This window comes from Pelodiscus sinensis, chromosome 19, assembly GCF_052426305.1.
Source record: "Pelodiscus sinensis isolate ZL-2025 chromosome 19, ASM5242630v1, whole genome shotgun sequence".
Classification (NCBI taxonomy): domain Eukaryota; kingdom Metazoa; phylum Chordata; order Testudines; family Trionychidae; genus Pelodiscus; species Pelodiscus sinensis.
The window spans coordinates 24,560,978-24,578,578 of record NC_143070.1 but is presented as its reverse complement, the minus strand read 5'-3'; the positions used below and the strand labels follow the sequence as shown (position 1 = coordinate 24,578,578).

Below are 17,601 nucleotides of genomic sequence, written 5' to 3'. Positions count from 1 at the left end.
GCAGAAGAAACAGCAGCAGCGGTGCAAGAAGTAGCAGCATCAGAAGCAGATGAAGTAGCAGCAGCAGATGAAAAGAAAAATCATCAGCAGCAGAAGCCATCGACAGGAGAAGAAACAAGAGAGGAAAAAGCAAGCAGCAGCAATAGCAGAAACAAAAGAAGGAGCAGCAGGAGAAGGAGCAACAGAAGAACAAGCAGAAAGCAGCAGAAAAAGAAGTAGAGACAGAGAAGCAGCTGCAACTAAAGCAGTAGCAGCAGCACAATCCCTCCTCCCCACGGCGCCCAATTTATAGTTTGCATTAAAGACAGATTCTAGCCCGGATGCCGGGCAGGGCAGCCCCTCCCCAACCCCACGGGCTGGGGGAGCTGCCAGTGTCTGTCTCCCCCCCCCCTCCCCCAGGCTGCGCTTGCTCCCAGGTTTCCCGTCCAGCCCCTCCCCGCATCCTCTCTGCTTCCCTTCACCTCCCCCAGTGTCCCCGTCCCAGCTCCCCCCCCAGCCTCAGAATTCTCCCCACAGCCCCTTCCGCGCCCTACGGCCCCCCCCTCATTGTCCCGCTCAGGCTCCCCACGTGGGGCCACCCCACCCCGCCCCAGCGCATAGGCTGGGAACAGCGCTCGCAGGGGGAGGCAGCGGTCACCTGGTCGCGGAGGGGGGGGGGGCTGCAAGGAGCGCCCGGTCCCTGGCTCCTAGCGCGAGGACTGTATCTGGGGCAGGGGCACGTGGATTCCAGCCGGAGACTTTCCCCGGGGTCACTGCGGCCTCGGCCCCTCCGGGCGGGGCGCTCCCGGGGCAGCTGCAATGTCCCCCCAGCCTCACCCTGCTGCGCCCGGCCTGGGCGGGTTTGGGGAGAAATGTCCCGCCAGGACCCTGGCCCCGACTTCACCCCCCCGCCCCGGGTCCCCGCGAGCGCGGACAGTGCCCCGCCCCGCTCTGCAACCAGCCAATAGGGGCAGCAGAGGGCGGGGCCTCTTGGGCGCCCCGCGGGTCCAGCAGCAGGTGAGCGCCCCCTCCCCCCCCAAGCCCTTTGCACGGAGCAGGAGCCACGTGGGTCGTCGTCTTTTTTTTTTTTTTTTTTTTTTTGCACTCTAGGTGTATTTTTATTGTATCAGAGAGAACAGGCTGCATAAAGGCCTAAACGGTTACAGTACACGATGGCAGATGGTTTTGCCTAGAAGGGTGAAGATCAGACCTGGAAGCAGACAGAAGTTTACAACCATAGCACAGAAAGGTCAATCCTTAACCAGATGCACGAGAGAGAAAGTAGCAAAGGCCTTGGGCAGGTAGCGTCAGTAACTCCCAGGGGGACATGTACGTCACCACTGCAATTAAAGTGCAACCAACTTCTCTTTGCTTGAGGCAGGTTGGAATCCTCCTTTACGCCTTTTTCTCCTGGGCACAGAGGTGGCTGCTTAGGATTGACCGGGATATTGCCAGATGTTCACTGAAAGAAACTAAGGAATGACCGCTACATAGCAACAGAAAGCCCATGGGGACTAAGTTAGGAAAATCCCCATGTACAGGTGAGAGCAATGGAGCCACTTAGTCTCGGAGCACGTGGGAAGCAAAAAAAACCAGAGATGGGGGATCTGAGCTGGTTGACCGGGCATCGCCCCACGTGGGGACCCGCCGCCTGTGGGAAGGGCGGGGCGAGGAGAGCCGCGTCTCAGGCGAAGGCGGGGGGGGGGGGGCGGTATTTGCGTTGAGCCCGGCGGGAGATTGGCAGGGACAAGAGTTGATGCAGCGTCACAAACACCAGACCCGCCCCCCTCCCCCCGTCTGCTGGGCCCTTTGGTTTCTTCCGCGCCCAGTCCCCCTCGGCTCCGCCCCCCACAGCGGGTAGCGGCACCAACGGCTCCTTCACAGGGCCCATCGCAGAACACGCGGCGCATGCGCAGTCAGACGCTCCTGCAGGCTCCGATCCGTGGCTCCCCAACGGCCTGAGCAGGGGCGCGGCATAACCGGTGGGGACGCACTGACACCCAGTCGGAGTTAAATGGAGGGGGAGCGGAGCGGCGCCATGAGACTGCGCATGCGCAGCGACTTACTGACCCGCCGCACATGCGCGGTGTCATCCTTCCCCAGATTCAGCGCCTCCCCTTTTCCCTGCCCCTGCTTAGCCCCGCCCACCCCGCTGCGATTGGCCTTTGCGTTGCGCAATAGCATCTGCCTGCGCGTGCTGAGACGGGAATTGTGGAGGAGCCGTTGGTGCCGTGCGGAGGAGCTGGGCAGTCACCAGTTCAAAGAGCAACTCGGGCTGTGATTGGCTCTCGGGAGCTGAGCTCTTGGGGCCCGCCCGGGAGGCAGAGCCCGGCGGGGCACGTGACTGCAGCTGACGTCATAGCCCCGCCCCGGCTTTTTCCCCACCCGCGCGCGCGAGCCACAGAAACAGGAGCCTGGGCGGGGCCCCGACATCCAGCGGGTGAGAAAAGCGCTTCCCTGGCGCCGGCCCGGGGCGAGAGAGTCACGTGATGCGGGGCGGCTGGGGCTGGGGCCTGCTCCCTCCGCTCTCCCGGGGCCAGGCTGCAGCACGGGGCGGGGGGGGGGTCTGAGGGGAAGCAGAGGGGCTGTGGGCTGGGGAGCAGGGATGTGGGAGGAGGGGGCAGGGGAGAAGGAAGCAGGGGGGCTGTGGGGGAGGGGCAGGGGAGAAGGAAGCAGGGGGGCTGTGGGGGAGGGGCAGGGGAGAAGGAAGCAGGGGGGCTGTGGGGGAGGGGCAGGGGAGAAGGAAGCAGGGGGGCTGTGGGGGAGGGGCAGGGGAGAAGGAAGCAGGGGGGCTGTGGGGGAGGGGCAGGGGAGAAGGAAGCAGGGGGGCTGTGGGGGAGGGGCAGGGGAGAGTTCTGGGGCGGGGGGGGCGAAGGGAAGCAGAGAAGATGTGGGGCAGGGGCTGTAGGAAGATGGAGGTTTCACCAGTTGTCAGCTTCTGGGGCTGGGAGCCCCCTGCTCTTCCTCTCCTGTCTCCTGCTCTGGGCCTGGGGAGGTGTCTCCCCTTGGCAGGGGCAGGCTGTTTAGGGAGCACAGCCAGGCCCCTGCGCTTTGGTGGCTTCCTCTGCAGTGAGAGCGAAGCAGCTTTTCCTTCTGTTTTATCCAACACTGGACTTGCTGGAACCCCCTTCTCCTGGGGGAACAGGTTCTCTCAGGGCAGAGGGACTGAGAAGACCGGAGGGTTTATTTTTTCCCAAGTCTGGTTCCCCTTGAGAGAAAAGTCCTGGTTCTCTGGGCCTGGTTCGGTTCTTGCGAGTCCAGCTGGGCCAATGGGATGCAATGGGGGGAGCGGTGACAATGCCACAATTGTATTCACTCTGTTTGCTTTCTAGTGTTGCATGTGACTTCTACTGTCCTAGAATAACCCCATGCGTGTGCCTCAGTTTCCCTGGGCACTGTACCACTGCCCAGATGGGGATGGGAATTTGGGGGTGACTCATTGAGGGAGGATGCCCAAGCCAGCACACTCACTGGCCCCGATCCTCCGGAAAAAGTGCCCTTTTCCGGAGGGTCTTATTCCTTATTCAAAGTAGGCGTAGTGTAGACGTAGCCCATGTGTAGGAGAAATAATGTAGACAGGACAGTTCCCTGCTTCTAGCCCCTGAAAGCTGGGGAGATGAGGATGACTTAGCATATCCCTTAGGAGAATCCTCTGCTTCTGAGAAGATATTGTGATGAAAGTGTTTCTCACACACTTCACTTTAATCTAGGGTTGAGCAAAGGAGCCTCTGTGAATCAGCTCCAGTCTGCCAAGCCAACGGATCCGGTGTGTAGCATCCATGCTAGTGTGGATGCTCTCTCGCGCAAGAAAGCTCTGATGGCCATAGGGGCTTCTTGTGCAAGAAATTAATGTTGCCTCTCTACATTTCCCTCTTACAGAAGAGCTCTTGTGCAAGAGGGCTTATTCCTTGTGGGGAGAGGAATAACTCTTCTAGAAGAAGCCCTGTTTTCTGATGCTATAATATAAATTTACTTGTGCAAGAACATTCAGGCAGTGTAGACTCTTGGCAAGTTTTTGTGCGAGAACCTGCCAGCACAGACATAGCCTGGCTGTTTTAAAACTGTTTAGCCACTGCATGCTCCTGGCAGAGGGGGGCAGGTGCCTCCAAGCCTGATTGGTCCCTCTGTGGAAAAATCCTGGGAATATTCTACTTTGTATTAAGATCTTGTCCTTTTAGATCTATCTTCAAGTGTTCTCATAGAATCTCTGTAACATTTCTCCTATAACTTTGTATTAAGATATATAGATCTTGTAAGAAAAAATGTCTTTTGAGCTCTCCCCTTTTCTTGATTGCCCTGTTGAAATGAATGAAAGGGGAGCACTTCCAGCAGCAGTTGCCAGGATGGAGAAAGTCTGGGAGTCAGATCCAAGACAATACCTGTAAAATAGTGATAGAAATGTAGCCCTGTTAGTCTGGTGTAGCTGAAACGAAAAACAGGACTAACAAGATGGTTTATTAGGTGATGAGCTTTCGTGGGCCAGATCCACTTCCTTAGATCACAATACCTGTTAAGTGCGCTCATTAAGAAGACTGGACATACAGAGGCCTTGGGAGTGAAGCAGCAACTGCCTGCCCTTGGAAGAACTCTTTGAAGCAGCTTTAAGAAAGGCAAGGTGATGACTAATTGGCTGCATGAGAGGGATAAATAGGAGGCATCTTGCAGAGGGACCCTGGGTTTTCATCTTGTCAACATGGGAGCATCGATCTGGATTGGCAGAAGCCTGGCTCCACCCCTCCCCCATCTAACTCTAACTCGCCTGGCCAGTGCAGTTAGGGAGAGCAACTTTTGGTAACAACAAGATTGTGTGTGTGTGTGTGTGTGTGTGTGTGTGTGTGTGATGTATATAAGTATTGATTGATCTATGTATGTTCAATAACTGTGGCGTGTTGCCTTATCCCCCTGAAAAAGATCCCAGGTGATTCTTTTAAGCACAACACCTCTTCCTTTTAAAATAGTTTGTGATTCTCTCTAGGCATTGGGGGAGGGGGAACTACCCCAGCTGCCACTCCCCCAGACCAATCAGGGTCTCTGCGGGTGAGTTCAAGAAGTCTCCTGGCCCCATCCCTTCCACTGGAGGTCACACTACTTGTAGGGTATGCTGGGACCATTTCAAAAATCTGTAGTAGCCTCCTTTAAAAACTATTGCCCACCTCTGCTCTAATCCAACAGGCCAGATCCAGATGCTCTAAGCTGTGCCATGCTGGGAAACACTCAATTGTGCTACAATACATACCTGACACCTTCCACTAGGCTCTTTTATACCCGCCCTGGGATAAATGCTGAGACAAATGCTTAGAAAAGGGCAGAAGTTCCAAACCTGCCTCTGAGGGGATTCCCTGACCTTGTCCCTGAGGACAGGAAGCCCCCCATCCTGGTCACATGGGGACAGGGAGGGGCAGGAACTGGCTTTTCCTTTGCTCATCCTGGGAACCAGGGGAAGGAAATGAACAGGTCTGGGCAGTTTGGGGGCTGGGAACCTCTCTCCCTACTTCCTGCACCTGCTGCCCCTACTGCTCTCCCCAATCTCCCTCCTGCCCTCTCCCCTCCGCTGGGAGCACTGGTGCCTATCCTGTGTCCATGAGCATTTGCTCTCCAATGGGAGCCTGGCTTTGTCACTGAGGCAGCAGCTGGGACCCACAGAGACTCCTCCCCTTTAACTCAAACCCAGGCTGGAAGAGGCTGGTTTGGCTGAGTCACTTTCCTGCCCCTCCTAAGCTTTGTCCCCATGTCTCTCAGTCACCTGGAGCTGATGCCAGCAGAGACTGTGGCTGCCCCAAAGGGTGAGTAATAGGCATCAGGGAGGCTACGTCTACAGTGGTGGGTACACACTGCCAGCCTGCTCTTGTGCAATAAGTTTTCCAGTAAAGCATGGTAAGAGAGCTTGCGCAAGAGCTAAGCTCTTTTCTTACAAGTATAAGCTCTCTTGCACAAGAACTCTGTGTAAGAGGTCAGTGTGGGTGCATGGCAGGGGTTTCTTGAGCAAGAAAGCCCTATGGCTAAAATAGCCATCAGAGCACTCTTGCGCAAGAGAGCATCAACACTACTATGGGCACTTCTGTTCAAAAGCACATGGCGGTGTGGATGTGTTCTTGCGCAAGGAGCTGCCAGTGTAGATATAGCCAGAATATCCCCATCCAGGGTGGGGCCAGAGGGACCACAGTGAACATTTCCCTGTCACAGACCTGCTGCTCAGCCTGGGCTTCTGGATCATGATATTGGGAGGCAGCAGCATCTGACCCAGGAAGCTCAGCCAGCTCTAGGGCTCTGTACCCTGAGCAGAGACAGACACCAGCCTCCTCTGCCTGTGCAGCATCCAGGGACCCCTCCTCAAATACCTGAGCTGCCTCACAGCCACCAAGGACAGCTCAGCAGATGCAGCTTCCATTGCCCCCAGCTGGAATCACTAGACTAGACCCAGGCCCAGAGAACCAGGCTTTTTAAGTGACCAGGAACCAGCCTACAACGGGCATTCGTCCTGTAACTCAATGGATCTGAACTGAACGGGGCAATCCCAGCCCCGCAGTGACTCTGGGGGGAGACCCGATCCCGGGCACCACTCAGCCCAGCAGCCGCCCGGCCCCATCCCCTCAGGCCCCCGAATGCTGAGACGGGTTTTAACGGGGACATTAATTGGGAGCCGTCTGCTGGGGGGGGGGGGGGGGGGCTGCCCCGGGTATTTGCCTCCCAGCTGCTGAGCCCTTAGAATCAAATCCCATTCCTGCAGGTGCAAGAATGTTGAAACTCAAACCATGTATTGAGAGAAATGCATATGGCTTTTGGGCTCTAACTTGTGTGTGTTGCTTATAGAATATCTAGACTCAAGCTTTTGCCGAAAATGGCAGTATCTGGCATGTCACCAGGGATAGAGTCTGGGGAGAATGGGGGTGTGGAAAGGTTTGCAGCCCCTTCGGAAATGTCTCCCAATTTTCCTCCTCCCCCTGCCAGGCTGCAGAACACCCATGTCTATCTTCAGCTCAGCCCCTGGCCTGCAGCGCCAGGGACAGGAAATGGCTGTGGTGGAGCCGGTGAGCTTCAAGGAGGTGGCTGTGTATTTCTCTGAGGAGGAATGGGCTCTGCTGGACCTGGCCCAGAGAGCTCTCTACGGGGATGTTATGCAGGATAATTATGAGGCTGTGAGCTGGCTGGGTAAGGAGCCCTAATAAAATGTTAAGTAGCATGGTTATTTGCATTTTGTTTACCCCTTCTGCAATATACATTGCATACATGACAGAAGAATGCACACTCCTTTTAGAGTTTAATGTTATGAAAGTTAGCCATATACATTTTTGTATAAAATAGAACTATTTCCTTTGTGTTCACAGAGGTTTTCATATACTGTTTTCAAAATAATTGTCTGGTAATCAGCCACTTTATGGCTCAGTGTTTCTAACATTGCTGGTTTTCTTTTATTCTTTTACTAAGGCTCTTATTTGCTATCTTACCAAGAAATAAAAAAATGCAGAATCTCTTTCATTCTCCTGGTTCTGGCTGCCCCATGTAACAGCCACAACTCGGCTAATAAAAAGATATTGAACTTCATACCTTTAAGATTAAATGCTAAATACCAAAAATGAAGCAACGCTAGTTACCCGTGTATGGCAAGAAAGTGTCTTGTCAGTTTTACAATTTGAAATGAAATGGCGTTATTAAAAACCAATTCATTTCAAGCTTTCAGAACAGAATTTTACAAATCATGATTGTTGGTTAAATTCTAAAAACCTTGCATATTTACACTACGTTATTGTGTGTGTACGTGATACATACGCACGCACGCATGCACCTTAGATTGTCTCCTTCCCTGGATTATTTACAGACATTTCTTTGGGAAGGGCCCATTTTTCCATCAGAATAGCTGCAAAAAAACCAAGAATTCTTTTCCTATAACAATTTAACTCAATAGCATTTACACAACATTCAGCCGCTCAGTTCCTCCCCGCGCTCTGCAGACTTAACTTCTCACTTGCTTTTTCCTTAAATTGCTTGCTTTATCTCCCAAAATGACTCTTCCAATAGCTCCCACGATAACCGTACCAAGTTCCCTCCATTCACAGGGATCTGAATTCCCTGGCCTTGTACTCTTTTTCCGTACTCCTCTCACTATGCTTCCCCCTGTCTGCCAGTTGTTAAAGTTTACCTGTTGTGTGCCAACTTGTCTGGGCCTCAGTTGTATTTCTTGTGCTGAATGATACCCTTCCATGGACACGGGCTTATTTCAATACCCATTTAGCAAGGAGAATGGCCCTCTCAACTAGCCTCCACATCTCCTGGCCCTTAAGAAATTTTTAAATGCCCTATTTTTGTATACGTCTGTTGGGGGAGGGAAGTGGAAAGGCATTTTTCTTTAATGTGCCTGCTTGACCCTTCAGAGGCAGATTCTCTGACTTAAGGCGATTAAAAGTCCATCCACTTCTCGGTCATTCTGGCTGCCAGCACACACTGATGGGTAACAGCGTGCTGCTTTTCTTCAGCAATTTGCTGCATAATTTCTATTTTACTTCTAAGATTAGTAACTTCCTCCCGCAAGCCTGCCAGGCCCTCACACAGAGCCTGTATCAGCCAGCCACTTTCTTCTCCTGGGAAATTGTGAATGAAAGAGAGCATTCTACCCATCCCTGATTGGCCAGCCAATCCTGACATTCCCCAGAGGAACACTCAAAAGGTCCCCCTGTTTTCCCGTTAACTTTATGATAAAATTCCTAACAGTTGTTGCAGACTTACCCAAGCAATCTGTCAAGATAGGATCAGGCATGACTGTCCCCTATAATCCTGATAGAGATGTAGCCGTGTTAGTCTGGGGTAGTTGAAGCAAAATGCAGGACAATGTAGCACTTTAAAGACTAACAAGATGGTTTATTAGATGATGAGCTTTCGTGGGCCAGACCCACTTCCTCAGATCAAATAGTGGAAGAAAATAGTCACAACCATATATACCAAAGGATACAATTAAAAAAAATGAACAAATATGAAAAGGACAAATCACATTGCAGAACAGAAGGGGGATGCGGGGGGGGTGGGAAGGGGGAGGAAGGAAGGTAAGTGTCTGTGAATTGCTGATATTAAAGGTAGGGAGAGTGGGATGTTTGTGAGTTAATGGTATTACAGGTGATAATTGGGGAAACTGTCTTGGTAATGGGTGAGAAAGTTCAAAGTCTTGTTAAGTCCCTGGTGGTAAGTGTCGAATTTTAACATGAATGATAGTTCAGAGGATTCCCTTTCAAGTGCAGATGTAAAAGGTCTTTGTAGCAGAATGCAGGTGGCTAAGTCATTTAGAGAGTGTCCTTTCTGGTTAAAGTGGCAAGAAACCGTTTTCTCTTTGTGATCTTGTCTGATATCTGTTTTGTGGGCATTAATCCTTTGGCGAAGTGTCTGAGATGTTTGTCCAATGTACATAGCAGACGGACACTTTCGGCACATGATAGCGTAGATTATATTTCTGGATGCGCAGGAATATGTGTTCTTGATCTTATAACTCACTTGGTTAGGTCCAATAATGGTATCAGCAGAATGAATATGTGGACAAAGCTGGCAACGGGGTTTGTTGCAAGGGAAGGTACCAGGGTTGGTATTAGTGTGGTATGTCCTGTGGTGGTTGCTAAGAATCATCTTGAGGTTAGGTGGTTGTCTATAGGAGACTATGGGTCTGTCTCCCAGAGCCTCTTTGAGTATGGTATCCTGTTCCAATATTGGCTGTAGTTTATTGATAATGTGTTGGACAGGTTTTAGTTGGGGGTTGTAGGTGATGACAAGTGGTGTTCTATTGTTGGTTTTCTTGGGTCTGTCTTGAAGTAGATGGTTTCTAGGTATTCGTCTGGCTCTTTCAATTTGCTTTTTTGTTTCTCTGGGTGGGTAGTTGAGATTTATAAATGCTTGGTAGAGATCCTGAAGCTTCTGGTCTCTGTCAGTGGGGTTAGAGCAGATGCGGTTGTATCGAAGGGCTTGGCTATAGACGATGGATCGTGTGGTGTGTTCTGGATGGGAGCTGGATGCATGTAGGTAACTGTATGAGTCAGTGGGTTTTCTGTAGAGAGTGGTGTCTAATTTTCCATTGTTGATTTGTACGGTGGTGTCCAGGAAGTGGATCTCTCGTGTAGAATGGTCCAGGCTGAGGTTGATGGTGGGGTGTAGGTTGTTGAAATCTCTGTGGAATATCTCCAGTGTTTCTTGGCCATGTGTCCAGATCATAAAGATGTCATCGATGTACCGTAGGTAGAGGAGGGGTGAAAGGGGACGGGAGTTGAGGAAACGTTGTTCTAGGTCAGCCATAAAGATGTTAGCATACTGTGGGGCCATGCGTGTACCCATGGCTGTGCCGCTGATCTGGAGGTATAAGTTGTTCTCAAACCGGAAATAATTGTGGGTGAGAACAAAGTTACATAGGTCTGCTATCAGGTTGGCAGTAGTGTCCTCTGGGATAGTGTTTCTAATTGCTTGTAATCCGTCTTCATGTGGGATGTTGGTATATAGAGCTTCTACATCCATGGTGGCAAGGATGGTATTATTGGGGAGCTTATCGATGTTTTGTAGTTTCCTTAGGAAGTCAGTGGTGTCTCGGAGATAGCTGGGGGTATTGGTTACGAAGGGTTTGAGAAGAGTGTCTACATAGCTGGATAGACCAGTAGTGAGCGTGCCAATACCAGAGATGATGGGACGTCCGGGGTGCCCAGGTTTATGGATCTTGGGAAGTAGATAGAACAATCCTGGTCGGGGGTCAGAAGGTGATTCTGTGAGGATTTGTTCCCGAGTAGCTGTGGGGAGGCTTTTAAGGAGACAGTGTAGTTTCTTTTGGTAGTCCAAGGTGGGATCAGAGGGGAGAGGTTTGTAAAATGTGGTGTTCGAGAGTTGTCTGGTTGCCTCCTGGTTATAGTCGGCCTTATTCATAATGACCACAGCACCCCCTTTGTCAGCTGGTTTGATTACAATGTCCAGGTTGTTTTTGAGACTCTGGATGGCACCCCCAGCTATCTCCGAGACACCACTGACTTCCTAAGGAAACTACAAAACATCGATAAGCTCCCCAATAATACCATCCTTGCCACCATGGATGTAGAAGCTCTATATACCAACATCCCACATGAAGACGGATTACAAGCAATTAGAAACACTATCCCAGAGGACACTACTGCCAACCTGATAGCAGACCTATGTAACTTTGTTCTCACCCACAATTATTTCCGGTTTGAGAACAACTTATACCTCCAGATCAGCGGCACAGCCATGGGTACACGCATGGCCCCACAGTATGCTAACATCTTTATGGCTGACCTAGAACAACGTTTCCTCAACTCCCGTCCCCTTTCACCCCTCCTCTACCTACGGTACATCGATGACATCTTTATGATCTGGACACATGGCCAAGAAACACTGGAGATATTCCACAGAGATTTCAACAACCTACACCCCACCATCAACCTCAGCCTGGACCATTCTACACGAGAGATCCACTTCCTGGACACCACCGTACAAATCAACAATGGAAAATTAGACACCACTCTCTACAGAAAACCCACTGACTCATACAGTTACCTACATGCATCCAGCTCCCATCCAGAACACACCACACGATCCATCGTCTATAGCCAAGCCCTTCGATACAACCGCATCTGCTCTAACCCCACTGACAGAGACCAGAAGCTTCAGGATCTCTACCAAGCATTTATAAATCTCAACTACCCACCCAGAGAAACAAAAAAGCAAATTGAAAGAGCCAGACGAATACCTAGAAACCATCTACTTCAAGACAGACCCAAGAAAACCAACAATAGAACACCACTTGTCATCACCTACAACCCCCAACTAAAACCTGTCCAACACATTATCAATAAACTACAGCCAATATTGGAACAGGATACCATACTCAAAGAGGCTCTGGGAGACAGACCCATAGTCTCCTATAGACAACCACCTAACCTCAAGATGATTCTTAGCAACCACCACAGGACATACCACACTAATACCAACCCTGGTACCTTCCCTTGCAACAAACCCCGTTGCCAGCTTTGTCCACATATTCATTCTGCTGATACCATTATTGGACCTAACCAAGTGAGTTATAAGATCAAGAACACATATTCCTGCGCATCCAGAAATATAATCTACGCTATCATGTGCCGAAAGTGTCCGTCTGCTATGTACATTGGACAAACATCTCAGACACTTCGCCAAAGGATTAATGCCCACAAAACAGATATCAGACAAGATCACAAAGAGAAAACGGTTTCTTGCCACTTTAACCAGAAAGGACACTCTCTAAATGACTTAGCCACCTGCATTCTGCTACAAAGACCTTTTACATCTGCACTTGAAAGGGAATCCTCTGAACTATCATTCATGTTAAAATTCGACACTTACCACCAGGGACTTAACAAGACTTTGAACTTTCTCACCCATTACCAAGACAGTTTCCCCAATTATCACCTGTAATACCATTAACTCACAAACATCCCACTCTCCCTACCTTTAATATCAGCAATTCACAGACACTTACCTTCCTTCCTCCCCCTTCCCACCCCCCCCCGCATCCCCCTTCTGTTCTGCAATGTGATTTGTCCTTTTCATATTTGTTCATTTTTTTTAATTGTATCCTTTGGTATATATGGTTGTGACTATTTTCTTCCACTATTTGATCTGAGGAAGTGGGTCTGGCCCACGAAAGCTCATCATCTAATAAACCATCTTGTTAGTCTTTAAAGTGCTACATTGTCCTGCATTTCCCTATAATCCTGTTTGTAATACCAGATGTTAAAGAAGAAACAGGATACTCAGGAGTGGATTGGGTATACACCTCTTTATTGCAGATACTTTCGTCTTAGGCACCCAACATGCTGTTGTGAGTGAGCAGTGTTTTGGCACCAGTTACACTCCTTTATCCATTTTATTATGTTAATTCACTTGTCTATCGCTACTTCCCCATAGACCTTATTCAGTAATGTTAACTCCCATATGATGAATATTAATAGGCAGGTGATCTATATTATTATACCCGCTCCTGTTTACAGGATTTTTCAGTTAGATCAGCACTTTTCTGTATTACAGACTTCCCATGTCAGAAGGTAGCAGAGGTTACAAAGGATGTGACCCTGAAGGTATTTTTAGAGAGTAAGTAAAAATAAGCAAGAGACAAAACAAGACACTGTTGGCTGTGTCTAGACTGGCCAGCTTTTCCGGAAAATCAGCTGCTTTTCTGGAAAAACTTGCCAGCTGTCTACACTGGCTGCTTGAATTTCCGCAAAAGCACTGACTTCCTACTGTAAGAAATCAGTGCTTCTTGCGGAAATACTATGCTGCTCCCATTCGGGCAAAAGGGCCAGTGTAGACAGCTCAGATTTGTTTTCCACAAAAAAGCCCTGATCGCGAAATGTTCTTCCAGCCTAGAAAGACAGTTGTACTGAACAGGCTACGTCTAGACTGGCATGATTTTCCGGAAATGCTTTTAATGGCAAAGTTTTCCGTTAAAAGCATTTTCGGAAAAGCACGTCTAGATTGGCATGGACGCTTTACCACAAAAGCACTTTAAGTCTAGGCTTGTGTTTTGGAAGCAGCAAGGGGAGGAGGAGCAGTGCTGTTAGAGGCAGCTGAGTGGGTGGTGGCACCAGGAGAGGCTGCTTCAAAGCATCTCTGCCTACGGTCTCTAGGACTGCCCCTCAGAGAAGCGCTGCTGGACCCAGCAAAAGGAAGGACTGAGTAAGCCCAACTCAGCTCAGCCCAACTTCTACAACATTTAATCTACAGCGGGGGTAGCTCTTGAACACAATGTGAGCTGGGACTGAGTGCATCTTCCCTTATCGACTAATAGTGTACTCGATAACAATTCTGTCAACTACACTAAGTTAAATACCCACTTCTTAACAAGTCTGTTCTAGGGATGTTAGCACAGGACCCAAGAGCAGTCGGTACAATCCATGTTAGGGAGAAGGAGGCCTAGAGCCAAAGACCCTGCTCCTCATCTCTGACCACAAGTAAGGGCAATTCACTTCCTGCTGCCACTGCTCATCCCTGGCTGCAGCCAGCCCTGTCTCAAGCCTTTCTCTAGCTTCACAAAGGTGTCTGGTCACACCCCGCACCCAGGCTCAGATTACCGTGAGCCTGGGCAGTTGTGAATATGCTGGCTTGGGCATTGTCCCACAGTGAGTCACCCCCATCTAGATAGTGTTGCAGTGCCCAGGGAAACTGAGGCACACAGAGGGTTACCATAATACAGTAGAAATCACATGCAACATAACTCTCTCACAGTCCTCACCCTCCTTCTGCCCAACAAGTCTGTTGCTCTCAAGTTGTCTGAGTTACCACAGTTTTCTTTAGACTTGGTTTGAGCACAGGGAATCTTCCTTGTGACACATACTCTACCCAGATTCCATGTGCCTTCACCGTACCTGATTTCTCCCCTGTGCAGGATTCTCCATTCTCAAACCTGACCTGATTCTCTGGCTGGAACGAGGGGAAGTGCCGTGGGCCTTGATTCTCAAAGAAACAGAGCTCCTGAGACAAACTGGTGCAGTTGAGGAGTCAGGGAAACTGAGCCAGAAACTATCCGGTGAGTGCAGGAAGAAGCTGGGTTTCCCCAAAATGAGCAGTGAGTGAGAGACCTGACTTGGACCCCATGTCTCCCAGGTAGGGCTGCAGGTGTTATCCTGGCAACCACCTGTCACAGCTCCTCAACCATCATGTTAGCTGTCAGGAGTTTCCTCCATTGGGGATGTTTGGGTGGGGTGTGGAAGCAGAATCCAATGTTTCACTTTCCCAAACTATTATTGTTTTGTGCTTTCTGTCTTTGCCATTCCCCTGTGGGTCCTTTCTCCCCAGTACAGACAGTGAGTCCTGCCTCGATTCCCTCTCCCCTTGCAGGTGCGAGGACAGTGAGGGAGAACAATGAGAATCAACAGCAGGACAGTCCTGGCACCATAGAATCACAGGGAATGTTTCTGGAAGGAGATGAAGGGGATGTTTCCCAGTGTGTGGAACAGAGGGAAACCTGGGGAAATCAACACAGGGCAGAAAGGCAATTGGAGAACAATCCAAGCAGGAAAGCAGAGGAATCCGTGGAATGTGGAGGAGGATCCAAGGATCCCAAGGAAATTTTAGCCCAGCAGACAAATCACAATGGAAAGAAACGCTGTGATGAAAGCTCAGATTGTGAGAAAATATTAAGTGAGAAGTCAGGCCTTATTCTGCCCCAGAGAGGGCACACAGGAGAAAGACTCTGCAAATGCCTGGAGTGTGGAAAAAGTTTGATTGATCTGTCATCACGTATTGAACCTGAGGTTACCCCCATGGGGGAGAAATCCTATAAATGCTCTGAGTGTGGGAAAAGTTTCACTTTCAGATCACATCTTAGTAGCCATCCGAAAACCCACATTGGAGAGAGACCATATAGATGCTTGCAATGTGGGAAAAGCTTCAAACAGAAGTCAAGCCTTATTGTACATCAGAGAATCCACACAGGGGAGAGACCATATAAATGCCCTGAGTGTGGAAAAGATTTCACTGAACGATCAACCCTCAGTAGGCATGAGAGAACCCACACAGGAGAGAGACCATATAAGTGTTTCCATTGTGAGAAAAGTTTCTGATTCAGTTCAAACCTTTTTATCCATCAGAGAGTGCACACGGGAGAGAGGCCGTATAAATGCCAGGAGTGTGGGAAAGCTTTCGCTGTACACGCGTACCTCCTTAACCACAAGAGAACACACACAGGAGAGAGACCATATAAATGCCATGAGTGTGGGAAAGGATTCACTGAACGATCAGCTCACTATAGACATGAGAGAACCCACATCAGAGTGAGACCATATAAATGCCAGGAGTGTGGGAAATGTTTCCTTTCCCAGTCAGATCTTATTAAACATGAGAGAACACATACGGGAGAGTCACCATATAAGTGCCATGAATGTGGGAAAGGTTTCACTATACAATCAGCCCTCAGTAGACATGAGAGAACCCACACGGGCGAGAGACCATATAAATGCCACGAATGTGGGAAAGGTTTCACTGTACGATCGGACCTCATTAGACATGAAAGAACCCACACAGGAGAGAGACCATATAAGTGCTTCCATTGTGGGAAAAGCTTCAGTGTGAGTTCATACCTTTTTGTCCATCAGGGTGTGCACACGGGAGAGAGGCCGTATAAATGCAATGAGTGTGGAAAAGATTTCACTTTTCAATCAGCCCTGAGTAAGCATGAGAAAACCCACATGGCAGAGAGACCATGTAAGTGCTTTGACTGTGGAAAAAGGTTCAAAGAGAGGTCACACCTTGTAAGCCATCAGAAAGTGCACAAGCGAGAGAGAGAGAGACCCTATAAATGTCAGACGCTTCAGGGGGTAGCTGAATGAGTCTGTACAGCAGGGGTGACCAACCCATTAGAGACAAAAAGCTAAAATAGAGGTGGTGGTGGTGGTGGTGGTGGTGGGGCATTGTTGAGCGAAAAGACCCCAAAGACTTGCAGTGGGAGACAATAGGTGCTGATATGCTGTCCTGTGACATGCCATCACAAAAAACGCACTGGGAAGGGGTGAGAGGAGCAAGCTCTGGGAGGGAATTTGGGTGCAGAAGGAAGTAGAGAGGATGCTGGGTCAGAGAGGGGGTTCCAGGCTGGAGAGTGTTGGGGTCAGGTGGAGGGTTGGGGTTCTGCGCAAGCTGAAGGCTTGTGGCGGTGAGGGTGCAGGAGTTTGGGCTGGGGTGCATGTGGGGCTCAAGGAAGGGAGGCGGGGAGTATAATGGGCTCGGGACAGGTTTGCGGTGTGTGGATGGTGCAGGGATGTTGTGGCAGAAGATTGGAGATGTGGGGGTGCAAGAGTTTGGGGATGTGAGAGGCTCAGGATGGGGGATTCCAGTGTATGAGAGGGATTCCAGTGTATGGGATCTGGGAGGTTGCAGGAGTGTTATGATGCTGTGACCAGATGGGGGCTTGGTGGCCAGGCTTCATTTTTAAATAAAATATGTCAAACACAAAAGATTTCAGTGTTGTCTTTATTTATGAGGGGGGCGGGGAACCTCTTTTGAGTCATGGGTCACTGACCCACAGAAAAATCAGTCAGGGCCACAAAAGTGAGATGCAAAACAACCACCCGTCCAAAAAACCCCTAACTCTCACTAATGTGGCCCCAGCTGTGTTGGTGGGGGCAGGGGAACAGGTTGCTGGGGCACGGTGCTGGGGGTGCTGTGGCAGGAGGCTGGGACAGGATGCTGGTGGGTACTCTGGCAGGGGGTTGGTGGGGTCTGGGGCAGGGTACTCAGTGGGGGTCTGGCCAGGGGGAAGGTACAGAGACAGCTGGGGATGTTCTTCCCTTCCCCTCCATTCCCTTCTCTTAAACAACTGGTGCACGTCCTGAAATGCCTGGTCTGTTGCTCTGCCGGGATCTTCCTGCTGCCTCCCTGTGCAGGGTGTGTGTGTGTGTAGGAGTCTGAGGACTGCATGCCAGCTCCAACTTCTCAGGAAGCGTACACTTCCTCTGTTTCCCATAACAGCTGTATGCTTCCTGAGAAGTTGAGCTGTCATGCAGTCCTGGAATTCCTATTCCTTTCCCCCCTCTGCCCCCTGCACAGGCAGGCAACAGGGGGAAAAGTCCGCGTAGTATGACAGCAACGTCATTTCAGGAAGCGTGCCAGCTGTTTAAGGGA

At 50.1% G+C, this 17,601-nt stretch overlaps 2 protein-coding genes across 2 annotated transcripts in view; both read left to right on the top strand.

Moving 5' to 3' along the window:
* The window catches only part of LOC142820483 (butyrophilin subfamily 1 member A1-like), a 646,031-nt gene that overhangs the window by 234,649 nt on the left and 393,781 nt on the right, over nt 1-17,601 (top strand). The gene's annotated exons all lie outside the window — the stretch shown is intronic.
* Nucleotides 2,138-16,934, top strand: LOC142818199 (uncharacterized). Its single transcript, XM_089771034.1, is given in 4 exon segments — nt 2,138-2,419; nt 6,928-7,128; nt 14,372-14,512; nt 14,824-16,934. Coding segments are annotated over 3 exon segments (1,818 nt in total). The 5' UTR covers nt 2,138-2,419; nt 6,928-6,941; the 3' UTR covers nt 16,314-16,934.